This window comes from Sturnus vulgaris, chromosome 5 (genome assembly GCF_052056855.1).
Source record: "Sturnus vulgaris isolate bStuVul1 chromosome 5, bStuVul1.hap1, whole genome shotgun sequence".
NCBI lineage: Eukaryota > Metazoa > Chordata > Aves > Passeriformes > Sturnidae > Sturnus > Sturnus vulgaris.
The window spans coordinates 46649593-46664411 of NC_142247.1; the positions used below are offsets into that span (position 1 = coordinate 46649593).

The following is a 14819-nucleotide window of genomic DNA, read 5'->3' on the forward strand; positions in this document are numbered from 1 at the left end:
AAACATTAAATTAAGAATTAATTGTTAATATAAGATTTTTATCTGAACATATACTTCCAAGGCTCCTCCTCAAAAAGGGCTTGAGACCTCTACCCTGCAACAATTGCCAGCCTTGGAAACAGTCTATCAAGCTCTTATTCTAACAGAGTTCAAAGAACAACTTACCATCTACTTATGCTACGAAGTTAAAACACGTAGGCTTGTACCAGAGGAGAATAACAAGACTATTCGCCCTTCACTATTCATGCCTTCACTTCTTTCCTCACTCTTCCACATTTGGGAGCCCTCTTCCCCCTTTCCATAAAAGTCACCTCTGAAGCCCTCTGCAGCTCTATGTTCCTCCTAACATTTCAAGGTGACATTTTTAACAGAACTGTTGTAATGCTATCATCTATTTCTGAACGTACAGATAATTTGATTTCATAGATGAAAAAGCAAAATTCCAATGCAACTTCAAAGATCTGTAAAGCCGCAGCTGCAGAAGCAAGAATGTTCCTCCCTGCAAAGTACTTTTCTCCACCTCATCCACTAAGCTACAAGCAGACTAATCCCAAAACAGAAGTAGCAACATTTCCAAAATCTGTCTTACAAAGATGTGTTCTGTAAGCAGATAACCTAATGTTTTCCATCACATTTTTTCCCTCTTAAAACAAATACATTAACTGGGTAACGCATTAGCTCTGGTACTGCTACCAGAGTAATTAACAATATTAGAAGCACTGCTATCAGAAATCAGCCTTTAGCCCAGCCTTTTTTTACATAATCTCAAAAACAAGTTTTCAGTAATTTTACAACCCAATTATCTTCAATGTCAGCTAACAGATCTGTAACTTTTTCTAAGTCTAAGGATCAAGGTGTGACTTCATCCAGTGACATACTGTGTATATGTCAAGAATAATTCCAAAACATTGTCTCTCAGAACTCCTAAACCTTAAAGGGCCAGAAAAATACCAAACAAGTTACTGCACAAAATGTTATTCCAGAACTCCATATTTCAAACTTCTTAAATAAAATAATCCTGCCTTTACTTTCCTGTCTGCAATTATTCAATGCTCAAAACACACAAGCAGTTTTACACAACCTTCCAGCTCCATATTTCTCTAATTCAGGTAGAAACCACTTCAAACTAGTAGGCTAAATTTCTCTGCTTTGATATTAAGATATCAAATCATACAGCAATTCCTTCACTACAGATCATCTTTGTGTGCTTTGGAAATGTTTTTTCTAATTCTAAATGAGTCCCCCATTATAGTTTAAATAGTCCTTGGCCCTGTCAGTTTTGAAGAGCAGCATAATTTGCCACAAGGATTAGCAAACTCTACAAATTGCTGAACCTTTCCTTAACATCTAGACACTTTTTCAACTGGCTCAGTTTAAAGTGCTTTTATTGATAATTTTTCCAGCCAATATAATTTTAATTCATTCTGTTTGTAAGTGATGTAACGACTGATGACATAACCAACAATTTCATGTTGTTCGCTTATTTTGACAAAGCCCTCCTCCAAAAGAACTAAAACAATCATATTTGTGATACACACTTCAGAAACATTTTCTATCAGCACTGAAAATAAGAGTCTTCATTATTTTAGGTAAAAGGGTATGACCTAGCAGAATTTCTCTTTGGAGTTTTTCACTACTTAACAAAAAATAAAAAGCCCAACAAATTACAGCAAAATATCCCTCTTCTCTGTTTAGCTGTATCATGCTTCCTAGAAAATCTACTCCTGCCTACTCAAATGCAGGTAAGAATAGACATGAACGTTGAAAGGCGTTCCTGCAAGTCATGCCAATTTCATCCATTTTTAAGAAGAGACACAAGTGTTTTGGGAAAGCTTCTCACCAGATTATTCAGTTTCACTAGAATAATAACACCAGTTTCATTCTAGTACTCATATCAGTGATCAAAAAAACCTAGAAATCATAAAAGCTATCAGTTCTTAAGAATATTTAAGGAAATATTTTTAGTAACAGTATTTGCACACGTGGTCTTTCGCATTATATTACAAAACATAGAAGAAACAGCTATCTCTGTTCTATCAGGGAAAATGGCCCCAAAGTGTACTTGTCATGCACTGTAAAAATTAGATTAAAATCACATTCCTTACACACACATACACACAGTATTCACTACAGGTTAGTGTGTATACATACAAAATTAAAAGCCCACCACAGTAAGACTGCTCTTATAAGCAAACGCAAAACATTACCAGGAGAAACATTAGACTTCAGACACGTATCAGTACTTTACAATGGGTAGAGAATGCAAATAGGCTTCTGAAAGAGCTCTTCTGCCTTCTTCCACACCTCTCCCAAATATTTTAGCTCCTTACATTTTATAAGGTCAAAAAATACCCATCACTTCAACAAATGAACAAATTCAGAAAAAGGGGAAACTGCATCTTGAAAGCATGGCAACACAACATGTTTTATGTTAAACTAGGAAGTGTTCTGCTTTCCTCAAACTCCAAAGTTCAAAGAGGAAAGCAAACTAATAAAGCAAGTGTTACTGAAACACAGAAGGTTTAAGAGTCAATGGGAAGCTGCAATTAAATACTGAATCTACTGTCGCTCTGCCAAGGGGCCCAGTCTTGATAAAAATATCCTGTGATTTTGTACAAGCAGTAACGATTTCCATCTTGAAGAGTTTCCAGCATAGAAACACCCAGTTATAACCTCTTCTTCCAGACTTCAATTACAAAGTACTAGTAATAGTATGAACAGTTTACAACACCCAAAGGTAACATGCAAAGGGAGAACAATGACAATAAAATTCTTAAAAGGCCATTGATCATGAGCACAAAGTCAAGATACAGATCAAATAGGAATTTTTTATTTTAAAAACTGGGGTTCTGTGCCTCCGTCCTTTTAACCATTCAGAACACAGTGCTTGCTGCACTAAGAGCAGCAGAACTGCTGAACAATATGTTTACAAAGCCTTAACACAATAGTAGAACTCTGAAAATAGGTGCTCTATGCAGTACATACAGAAGTAATTGGTAGCAGATCTCTTGGCATGACAAAGATGAGCTTTCACTGAGGAAGCAGCAGTCAGTTTACCACAAGTATCCATACTAGTTAAGAGAAGAAGGAAAACTGTTCATCACATACTGTGGAAATTTGAAGAGCTCAAAATCAAGATGAGCTCGGCAGTAATACACAGCAAAACACACTTGACTGGACATGCATAACAGCAGACAATATTGAGTTACTTGCATTTTCATTCCACTGGAATAAGACTCTGAAGAGCTGGCTAACCTCCCAAGCTGCCTACCATTGCAACTGCATTTGTTCAATGATTTGTTTGATTAATCTACCTAGTCAAATAAAAATTATCTGAAGGGAACAACTGGACTAACATACCATTATCCTTTACTCAGAGAAGAGTCTGCTTGAACTAATGTTATCATCATTGTTTAGTTATTAAATAGGTTATACCCATTAGTTAAAAGGTTACATCATCAGCTTGTGGATTAAGGTGATGAATCTTCTAGCAGTACTGTGTGTACTTCTGACCTTGGTGGATCGAGAGAGGAGAAAAAAAAACAAAAAAAACCAAAACCCTTCTTGGCAAGAAACTCACCTGCCATGCAGAAACAGGAAAAAAAGAAGACAGAAAGGAAGTACAAATGAGTCTTAGCAAGATCTAAAACACTAGGGGCCATAAAACCATACCACTCCTTTGGCACTTAAGAACTCTGTAGTATGTAGGTCATTTCATAGTAGAACAAAGCTCAGTGCTTGAATTATGAAAAGAAAGTTTACAGAACATGATCCTAACTCTATTTCCTCAAATCATGTATCTCATGCTCAAGGGAGCTGGCCATATAGTTAGTCTGATCCCAAGGCTTGTGTAAGTAGCTCGGTACATTCCCATTTTCTGAATAGCAAAGGATATCACATGCTAACTCATTCTCTTACAGAAGAAAAAGGCAGACCCTATTTGGCCTTAGGTCCTCAATTACCAGGACAGCTCCTTCCCAGGGCTGCTACTTTCGTGTCATTTCCCTCCAGTCTGCTCACCCTCAAAAGCAACCACTTTAATACCACGCATCCTACATAGCAGAATAAAACAAGTCTGGATTTAACATCTCATGGTTTTCCTCCTGCCTCCACTTCATGTGCATTTGTACTCAATTTGCACATTTTTGTTGTCAGTTCAATAAGCAGCATCTTCAGCTGAAGGTCAAGAGAAAAAAAAAAGTGTTTAAAGTTATAAATAAAAAGCCACTGCACTGTACAATTCCGCAGTACGCCAACACACCCACGCTCAATGTAAACAATTGAAACACAGTCTATAGTGTTTCTTCAAGGAGGACCACCTCTGATGGAATTAAAACTTAACAGGCATTGATTATAATACACCTGGAATCACCAAATCGAACTGTGCATACGTACCTGCCCATTCTAAATGAGTGAGCTCTTAGCAGTACTCAACTGGTATTGAGTATTGGTATTTCTCCTCCTTCAAAGGTCACTGTATAAACAGTACAGCCGTATAGCTTTTAGATGTTCTCAACACTCCCTTTTTAGTTTTCTTCTGAGTTGATATAAAAATGAACATGCATTTATTATTATATGTGAAAGAAAGTACCCAAACATGAACATACCCTTTAAACACAGCTCAGATTCCCTATTTCCCATAGTGCCTTACAAACACCTTTATCCACATCTGCTTCTACAAAAGCAGATGTAAAAGCACAAGTACTTCTCACGCTTACAGATAAGAGAAACAAAACCCAAAAATAAATTATGAAACACACACATCCCCCAAAAAAACCCGCAAACCAACCAACCAAATAAAAAAAACTTTTCAGCTTTTTTTAAAAAGACATTATGCCTTTCTCCTCTCCACATTTTCTTGGGTCATACATGGGGTGTACACCAATACAAAAACAGACTAGATTGAACCTAATATGATATTCTCCTTTGCAAGACACCACCATGGAATTTCATAAATCATTTTCTCTTCTTCACAAAGTAACAGTAAATTATTTCCAAGGAATTTGCAAAGAGAAAACAGTACAAACAACACTGCCAGACTGGCCTTTCCCCATAATTAGGTTTGAACTGAACGCCTTTTAGGCGTCTGTCACACGTGCACCACCCAGTCTGTCACTCAACAAAATCATCTTTGGTCACCTAAGGCATGACAACTGAAAAAGAATAGCACTCTAAACTTTAAATATAGCCAGAGAATAATAGAAATTCCTTAACAGATAACGTTATACCATTTCCCAGAAAATATACTGGGAATTAAAAAAAAAAAAAACAAACACCAATTCACCTCACAACAAACCCAAGCATTATTTTAGGCAACAGAAACAAGACAAAACTCAAACCAGAACAAAAAAGTAATCATGTATCTACATTCTGAGATATGAAACCCATCCTTCACAGTAAATCTTCCATTGCTCAGTATCTACTGAAGAGGTTTTCACATTAGTTCTATAGCTAGACTTCTGTTCTCTGTGACCAACAACATATTCAGATAAAAATGTGTTTGATGAAGTCATGAGATACAGGGGTGCATGGGATATGAGGGGCTTCTGCTGTGCAGGTTGATGATGCTGAAAAAACACTGGGATAAATACTAGTAAATGAAATGTTGTAGAATGTTTTATTGCACAACTACATAGTGAGATGATGAGTATTGAGGGTAGAGATAGTTATGGTAAGTGGCTTTGATACGCTGCCTATTGAAAAGATCCTAAAGCTAACAAAAGGCTAAGGTTTCTCCAATTCAGAGATTTAACTGACCAAAGAAACACTCTTCTGTGGACAAAATAAAACTAAGATCTAGACGTGGCCTTGAAATCTAGTGTTAGGAAAAATACTACTTTCATCCATCTCATGCCCAATAGTCCTCTTGTGATAAGTTTTGTTCAGCGGACACCCAGAAAGGACAGGCTGATGCTGCATTTACCCAAGACACTGTAAGACCAAGTATAAACACTTCTTGTAGATTTTAAAAAATGGAAGGTTAAGGGGATGTGACCATGTATTAAGACTTAAGTGAATAAAGATAGTATGAAAGAAGTCTTAGCATGTATATAAAACATTATTGTGTAACAACTCATCTTTAAATTTTTATTTAAGTAAATGGTCTTCTCTGAAACAAAGCAAAAGTAGCCGAGGAGCTGCTCTACAACCCCTCATTTATGAATAGACTCATTTCTTGCTTACCTAGCAGAGGCTTACCAGAATTCAATGGATTTTAGAGAATACTTCGTAAGTTTTAGTGCCTCTTAACTCAATGTTAAGACATCTCTTTTTAAGCCCCTACTCTTCTCCCCACATTAAACAGCCGTTTTAATAAATTCAGTCTGTCATTTAAAGCAGCTGAAGGAATTGAAAACTCTAAATAGGCAGTGTTACTCAAGATACCTTTATGTTAAATAATTCTCAGTAAGCAGAAAATTTGGTATTTTCCTCTGCAAAATGCCAGCCATAACAGCACATCTCCTCCAGCAAGCTATGCCCAACAGGCACCACATTTGCCTGTTTCACTGTTAACATATATACTCTCACACTCCACAGCAGAACGTAAACAGAAGCAGAACAGAAAAACAGCACTAAATAACATTGTAGGAAGTACAGCACAGTAGAACTCAACACTGGACATTATCAATTCTAGCAAGCGTCTTAACACAGAAAGAACCTGCATGAGATCAGCTTTAAGATGTGCAGTGGTTCTTCAATGTATCCCTGCACAGATCAGTTCTTTCAGTGATCATTACCACTGCCCCTTTTGACAAGTTTTTCTGTATCAGAATGACTTAGTGGGCAGAAGGTTACTTTGATCAAGACTTGAGCTACACCATGTCTTATTTACTATAATCACAGAAAAGGCACTGCTACCTTCTTCCACAAATCTATATCTACCACAAGAAACAGAAGGAGCCAAGAAGAGACAAGTCAAAGATAGTACTAATGAAGTTCTCAACAATCATGGGCGTCTCCAAAAAAAAACCAACAACTTTCCTTTTTAATAAATCCTTGATTTCACAGTCCACTGACCAGTAAACTTATTTCTCTCAATCTAATACAAATCACAACAGACAACTAATTTTAGCAGAGAATACAAGCACAAGAACTATGAAAGTGAAAGGAATATATGCCTCATGATTACAACACTCCGTGATTCTCATTGGAATAGCATGTTCATCAACAAAAAAACACTGTACTTGCTTAATGTATTTGCCTAAGCTTTTTAGTGAAGCAACTTTCGCAAGCAGCAGTTCTAGCCTGTTCAAAAGTTCATACTATTACTGAAGCACAGATCTAGAAGCATGACAGGGATCAGGTTGGTACAACTCTACAACTCCTGACAGCTTAGTTGGGTAAGCAAGCTTGCAAACTTTAGGTTGCAAGCCAGTTTGCAACCTACTACTCTCAGATGAAAAACAGATCTCAAAAGGATTTAAATGTACATGATTTTTAAAAACACAATTGCTTCCCAGAGATAGGAGGACTGCAGGCCTGATTCTTCTCTAGTACTGGGATAATTATAGAATACGAAACAGTGCAAAGTAGGGCTCCTAAAATGAGAAATTTAAGTCTTTGTGTATCATGGGCTCTTCTTTAAAGTATTTCCACCACATCCATTATCACTCTATGCATCTGTCCTAAGCAGAAAGATATGCATTGCACTTGAAGGGTATTAGAGTTGACAGGGGCTCTTAACAAATGAAACAAGTCTGCTTTTTGCTTTCCTACACATTTCTAGTCTCTAATGCTTTTCAAAATGGAAAAGTTGCAACCAGATCTGTTTTCTGGATCACCTTTAATTTTCTCACATCAGGAATTGCAGTGTAGAATGCAGTGCAAACTTTTGATTACTTTTTGATATCTAATGAAAACAGACTGACTCCTGTCAGCTTTTTAGCATCCCTGCTCCTCAGGCAAGCAATTCTAGTTCAGATTTTCCATTATTTACTTCAAAATGAAGCACAGCCTCCAACAGCAACTTTGAAAAAATGTCACAATAAGAATCTACAGTAATGGCGGAAGGAAGGTTTTGTGCACATCTGCAAACAGCAGACATTTAAGCACATGAATGGAAAGCAGTTATAAATATTCTGAACGAAGTATTAATTACCACTACCCCCTCAAAAACAGGAATTTTGAATTTCCATAATTTTTGTTTTGAGCACTATTAAGCAATTTTCATATTTATACTTTATACTCCAGATCTATTACAAGAATAAATTGACTGTTTATAATCCTTTAGGAAGGACTTGAAGCTGTCAGCTGAGCTATTTTATACTATATAGTAATTACTTGGACTTTCCTATATGAAAGTCACTATAACAATAATTCAGACTTTCCTAGATAAAAGGCCAAATTATTCCTCATTTTAAAGAATAATTTCTGACATACCATAAGGAAGACAAGAGTTTAAACTTGCCAAGAATCCTAAGGAAATTTAACTATTCTGCCTGGCTTTACCTTAAGAAGGCAGCCTAGGGATTCTTTTTGCTTGATCTACTGATCTTGATCCAAAACTCATCAAACCACAGAACTGAGATTGCTACAACAGAGATTAGTCTTTAAGAAAAACACCAGGATTTTATTTTATATCACCTAGTTGAAAAATACTTGCTAACTAGGATTTAAAGCAATATGCAGAAAGTGAAACAGCAATATGCTAATATTTCAATAGAATTTGTTACATTGTCAAACACAAGTCATAGTATCCCTTGCAAAGCACAAGCAGTGTTAACAGGCAGACAACACAGGAACTCTGCAAACCTTTCAATTTTTCTCCATCCCTTTACTATGTCTTTTTCTATAAATACTTCTTATCCACAACTAATTTTCTTCCATTAAAGCCAACACTGTCAAGAATATAGACTCTTCTGAGAAGGTGATCTTAGAAGGCAAGTAAATTTGTAACAGTTATCTGTGAAATACCACAGCACTTCAAAAGTAATTTCCAGACCTGAGAGCATAGCAGTTATCTTGTCTTTTATACAGCAAGTCTGGCTTCTTAGCAATTAAATTCCCTGCATAAAATTCCATATAAGTTTTAACACCTGAGAGATTTACACATCAAGAACAAAGGAACATTAATAAAATTGAATGAAACGCTTAGAATTATGACTTGCAAAAGCTTACACCTGCAATATATACAACTGCTAAATCTCCCTGAATTAACACTTCAAAAACACAAATTGTAGCAAATATAGTAAGGATTATTGTCCTAGCAGTTGTTTTGTAGCAAGTATCATAGAAAGACCAGAATTACTAGCAATAGATGTCACTTTTAAAAACCTCTTCTTATAAGAAAATAAGATTTTAAACAAGACATATCTGAATCTTTCAAGATTAGTTTTTTTGTTGTGGTGGTTTTGTTCTGTTTTTTTTTTTCTTTTGTCACATCAACTGCTTCCCAAAGTACTGGAGTAGAAATGGTAAAAGTAACTTACATACAACCTATTTCAGATTACAGATTTCAACAGCATCTGTACTAGCGCCCATATTTTTCAGAAAGAAAGTGAACCAGATCTGAAAGCAACATCAACGATCTGATGTTACAGTTATCAACCTTTCGTGAAAAATAACTTTAGAATTAACTTCCAGGAACAGACACTGGAGATGCTCAGAGTAACATCACAAAACCACAGAATTTGGAAGAGATACGCACACAGCTCTTCAGGATCTGAAGAACCTAGGAAGTAGACTCAAGTCTACCATTTTCCTGACAAAACACTATGCTGGTTTGACAAGAAGCTGATATAACCCCATGGTATTTTGAAGGCAGAGATTGAAATTGAAACAAAACATGCTTTACAGCCAGGGCAAAATGAATGACGTTACCAGCACCAAGCCGAAGCTGATCATTTTCAAATGCAGCACTGGCAGAGATAGCAAGCACAGCATGCACTTAGACGTATTAGTTGGTCTTTTATGTGAGCTTGAAGAGCAATTTATTTCAATGGGTTTACAATAAACCCCACAGACATTTATCTATATTTTAGACAGCAAAATGCATAAAAACCTTACTTCAAGTGACCTTTACAGCTTAGATACAGAAGAATTAGCCCAGTCATGATTTGTCTTTGAGTATTTTATGCTACATGTGGAAAAACTAAAGCACTTCATAGCTATTTCACAACTCTGAATAAGAAATTATTTGAATACTATGCATAGTGTGACAAGTCTCTTCTGAAATTTTCTGCTCACCCCTTCTCATTTATATTACTACACTTGGCCTAAATTCAACTCCAACACCTGGTTTTAAGACTCCTTCTCATTAGAGACAACTCCTCTGTTCTTAGATTACGGCCTGACAAATATTTAAGTGTTGATATTGAGTGTACTTCGTGATAAATATTTTTCAATGTCACAAATATAACTATCACCTTCTTTTGACTGCATTTAATTTTAGGAAATTAACTACTACGAAAACCAACATTAAACTCACTGTGCTTAATTCCCTGCAAATTTAAAATAAGAAGCCATCAAGTATAAAAATAACTGCCTTTATTGCTTTATCACAGTTAGCATGATAATTAGAGAGATGCATATACTGCAACTCTGCTGAACCCTAAGAGTTTTTATGACACAGATTGGAGTTTAAAATAATGGATTTTTTCCACAATCAAATCACTCTAATCCAACAGAACTTTACCTAAAAGACAGTAAAATCGCAATATCCAATCACCTAAATGAAAAAGTTATTTTTGAGATATACTATTGTTTTTTAATTAAAAAGTATTAATCATTTCTGCTTCTATAAAAAAAACAGACAATACACCCATATAAGCAAAAGAGTCAAAGGATTCACTTGGATGATGTTTAAGCTTAGGAAGCATATAATAGAAGACAGGGTTCTCCCCCTTTTCAGTAGAAATCAGTCTTTATTAGCCTGTTCTTGCCTGTTCTACAGACCCACCATGTTTTTGTTCCACATACTGATTTGAGAATAATTTAGTAAGCACATGCTAAACATATAGGCAAAGTAATTTCCTGCTCATTCCCACATTACTTAAAAGAAGTGGCCTGCTCCTCTTCCTATCAAATAAGCTAGCCACAAAACCTGCTGTTTGCTTCTGCTAAAGGACACTATTCCCCCTATTCCCATTTGTCATGTTGCAGCAAAGCCTGGGGCTGTGAGGAAGTAGGACAGATGAAATATGAGTGCCATTGCCAAAACAATTCTTCAGGAAACCCACTTTCAAGAGCTCCACTGAAAAGACAGCAAGTAAGAACAGGCCAAGAACTGGTTTACTTGAACTACTAAGCAACACAACTACCAGAGCACTGACTGGGCAGCATAAACTAAGCAAGATCCTCTAAGAAGACTCTTCCTGTCCAACAGTTCCAGCTGGGTTAACTTTTTAAGAGCAATATACTCAGCACAGTCATCCCACATGCTCTATAGGAAAGTTCACACATTCAAAAACAAATTTTCTTTCAATACAAAAAAAAAATCCACTCTGAACAATAAGAACTATTGCTACCTGCATTGCTGAAACACTCAGCTTTTATCAAACAGGATAACAAAACAGTTTTAATTCAACTACTGAATTTGGCAGCTTACCCCAGCAGGCTGACAGATCTTCTCCCGCTAAAATCATCATATTTCAAGACTAAAAGAGGCATATAATACATTCTAGTACAATAATACAGCTTAACCATACATAAGAAAATGTAAGCATGTCTCTACCAGTTATGGCCAGAAGCTAACCAGAGTATGAGCCGTCCCAACCGTCACACTATAGTGTATCTAATTATAGCCCATCTGCATACGTTCACAGCCTGCCCAACAAACAAGACTGAACAGTACTTTAGAGCCACGTGGACCATTGCAATGAAACCACTGCAAATCCCCAAGTCCTTGGTGCTACTGTCCTTCCTCAACACCAAATGTTCTACTCACCCCCTCCCCACCAAAGAGTGCAAAACAGAATTAAAAATTATTCTGCTACCCTAATGTAATGAACAGCTTTTGAAAGGGAATAGAAAAAAAGCCAGCCCACACTGCTGCCCTGTGACATCTAGTAGATCCCAAGATAAGTCAGATCATTCCTTACAAGCCACTGTATACGTGTCCACAATTGAGTATATAAATCCTCTACTCTCTATACAAAAAATGTACACACTTCCATACACCTCACACACTATCCTCAATCATTTCAAGAAAAATTCAAGTTGCCAAGAACCTTCTAACGTTCTTGCATTCCAAAACCAGATTTTTGCATAATTTCTCACCAGAAGCAATGAAAAATCAAGACAGCAACAGCATGATTTTTCTTTCTAATGTTAAAATCTCCACTGTACATTTCAGAACAGCCAAGAACTGAATTAGCATGAATCACCACCCTTAGGTGGTATATTTCCATTTTTGTATTCTTCATTAATAGAAAATTGTCGTTTTAAAATCTATTCCAAGAAGTTACTTCCACATGCTAAAGAAGTTCCCAAATAATTCAGTATTTAAAAAAATTTGAATGCTCTGAAATTCAGACTAAAGCACAGCAATATTTCATGTATAAACGTCATCAAATTAAATTTAGAAGGAAGTATTTATTAAAAAACAATACACAACAGGTCAAGCATTCACTGCACAAAGTCTGTCATAGTGTGGAACATCATCTCAACTCAGGATCCTTGCCACGCCTCAGCACACATGAACGAAAGCAACCTGCTTTATTACCAAACAACTACAGTCAAATCTTAGCCCTGCAGGAATCCCAGGTATCTAATTGTGCACGCTTACTCCTGTGAGAACGACATAAAGCCTTACCTCGTCAATTCTCTATTAACCAAACTCCTGCTAAATTGAACAAAACCCATAGAACTGTTTTGGGAAGAAGACTTGCTAGAAAACAAGGTAACAATAGATTATAGCAGGAGATGCTGGGATTTAAGTTTATCCTCAAATGTCTTGCAAGCTTATTATACCAGCTTGCAAATAACATACATAAGGAAATACAATTTCGCTGTGCAACATTCTCTAAAGAGATTATACTAAGGTGGAGCTCAGAACTATTCAGTAAGGGATATCGGGGAATGCAAAGGCATATTAACAGTTGTTACATCCACTTGCAGAAACTGCTCTTACCCTTCACCTAATACTTACTGTTGGCTCCCACATCCTCAGCTATTCCAGAACCTCTCATTCTCAGGTATGTGAATCCAAGTATCAAAAAGAACAAGCATGCAGCAGTTAAGAGGAACATGGACAGGTAATGTGCACTGAAGCCTCCAGTGGTGGATACCTCCTCTCTTTTGAACTGTTGGAGAAGCTCCTCCTCGGGCTCAGAGAGATTTTTCTTGTAGGTGTTTTTCAGGTACGTATGATTTGAACCCGTATGATTGGAGTGGTTGAGTCTAAGAGAGGAGGTGGTTCCACCCGGGGGAAGGCTATTAGTAGATGAATAGATCCTGGAATCAACATTACAGCTACCAGGAGCACCGCTGAGAACATGATTATTGGTCGCTTTCCTAATGGTGCCTGGAGGGTCAGTGATTTTGCCGCTGTCCACGTCCGTGAGCGGTGGTGGCAGCAACAATACTGATGGGGATTTCCTGGAGAGGCCAATGCGGTATCTGGGGCTGGGAGGACTAGAATCCAGTTTTTCACATCCTTCTCCTATTCCCCCCACCACCGCCGCCGCCGCCGCCGCCTCCTGATTTCTGTCCCTGTCTAGACTGCCGGCAGCAGCCGCCCCCGCCGCCTTGTCTTTCGTTACGAGCACACCAGCACCGCAGCCTCCACCAGCCCTTTCTTGGCCCGTCTCCATCACGCCAGCGCCAGTTGCAGCGCATTTGCTTGTTATGAATGGAGCAGGCGACTTGCTGAGGCTCCGTCTGGGCCGGCGAACTGCAGACTCCTCCTTCGGTCCCTGCTGTTTGGCCCTCGCCCCCGCCGCCGCCTCCTCCTCCTCCGAGTCGGAGTACTTGTCCCTGCTGCCACCGTAGGAGAGAAGCCGGTTCCCGTTCACGGTCCGGTTCTTCCACTGCTGCTGCTCGCTCTCCTCCTCCTTCTCCTCCTCCTCCTCCTCCTCGTCTTCGTCTTCCTCCTCCTCACCATCACCGAGCTCCCTCACACCCTGAGTCGCTGCCAGTCTCCCGGCCGCCGCCCCCCACCAGGCGATGGGTTTCCGCCGGGCCGCCTCCTCCGGGGGGGAGCTGCTGCTCACGCCGCAGGCGCCGTGAGGGGCGAAGGGCCTGAGACTACGGAAGAGGGGCGCAGCGCGCTCCCTCCTGCCGCCGGTCTGGCTCCGGGGACTGCTCTCCACGTCCGACTCGTCCGAGCTGAAGCCCAGCAGCACTTTGGTGCCCCCGGCGGGGGGTGCGGGGCGGCCTCGGCCACCTCCGGCGGCAGCACCGAGGAGAAAAGGGTGCTCGGCGCCGGCCACCCGCGCTCCCGGGGCAGCTCGCCCGGGGCCGCCGCCTCCGGCCGGCGCCGCTCCGGCTCCCGTATTATTGTTGTTGCTGTTCCGGGTCTTGTTAGCGCCGCCGCCGCGGGCCCCGGCCCGTTCATCATCGCGCAGCTTCTTCAGCTTCTTCAGGTAGACGGGCCGGGTGCTCTCGGTGACCGGCCCCGGGGAGAAGCCGAAGCGCCTCAGCTCCGAGAAGAGCTCCTCGTCCGTGAGCTGCGCGGCCGTCGCCATTTTCCGCTCGCCCGCCGCCGCGGCGCTTCCGACCCACGCGCCGCACCGCGCCGCGCTCTCCGCCGGAACTGACGCGCCGCACTCGGCTGTGGCCGAGACCCGTCCGTCACCCTGTGACGCCGCCCGCCGGGAACGCGGCCGAGCGGGGGGATGAGCGGGGCGGGGCCGCCCGGCGCCGGCGGCCCTTCCCGGCCG

At 39.7% G+C, this 14819-nt stretch overlaps 1 protein-coding gene across 1 annotated transcript in view; it reads right to left on the reverse strand.

Moving 5' to 3' along the window:
- Nucleotides 1-14639, reverse strand: part of LEMD3 (LEM domain containing 3) — a 42868-nt gene extending 28229 nt beyond the window's left edge. The window contains exon 1 of the mRNA XM_014888577.2: nt 13088-14639. Within this exon, the coding sequence (XP_014744063.1) occupies nt 13088-14624 (1537 nt within the window). The 5' untranslated portion in view covers nt 14625-14639. The remainder of the gene's footprint in view (nt 1-13087) is intronic.
- Between the last annotated feature and the right edge of the window lie 180 nt (nt 14640-14819).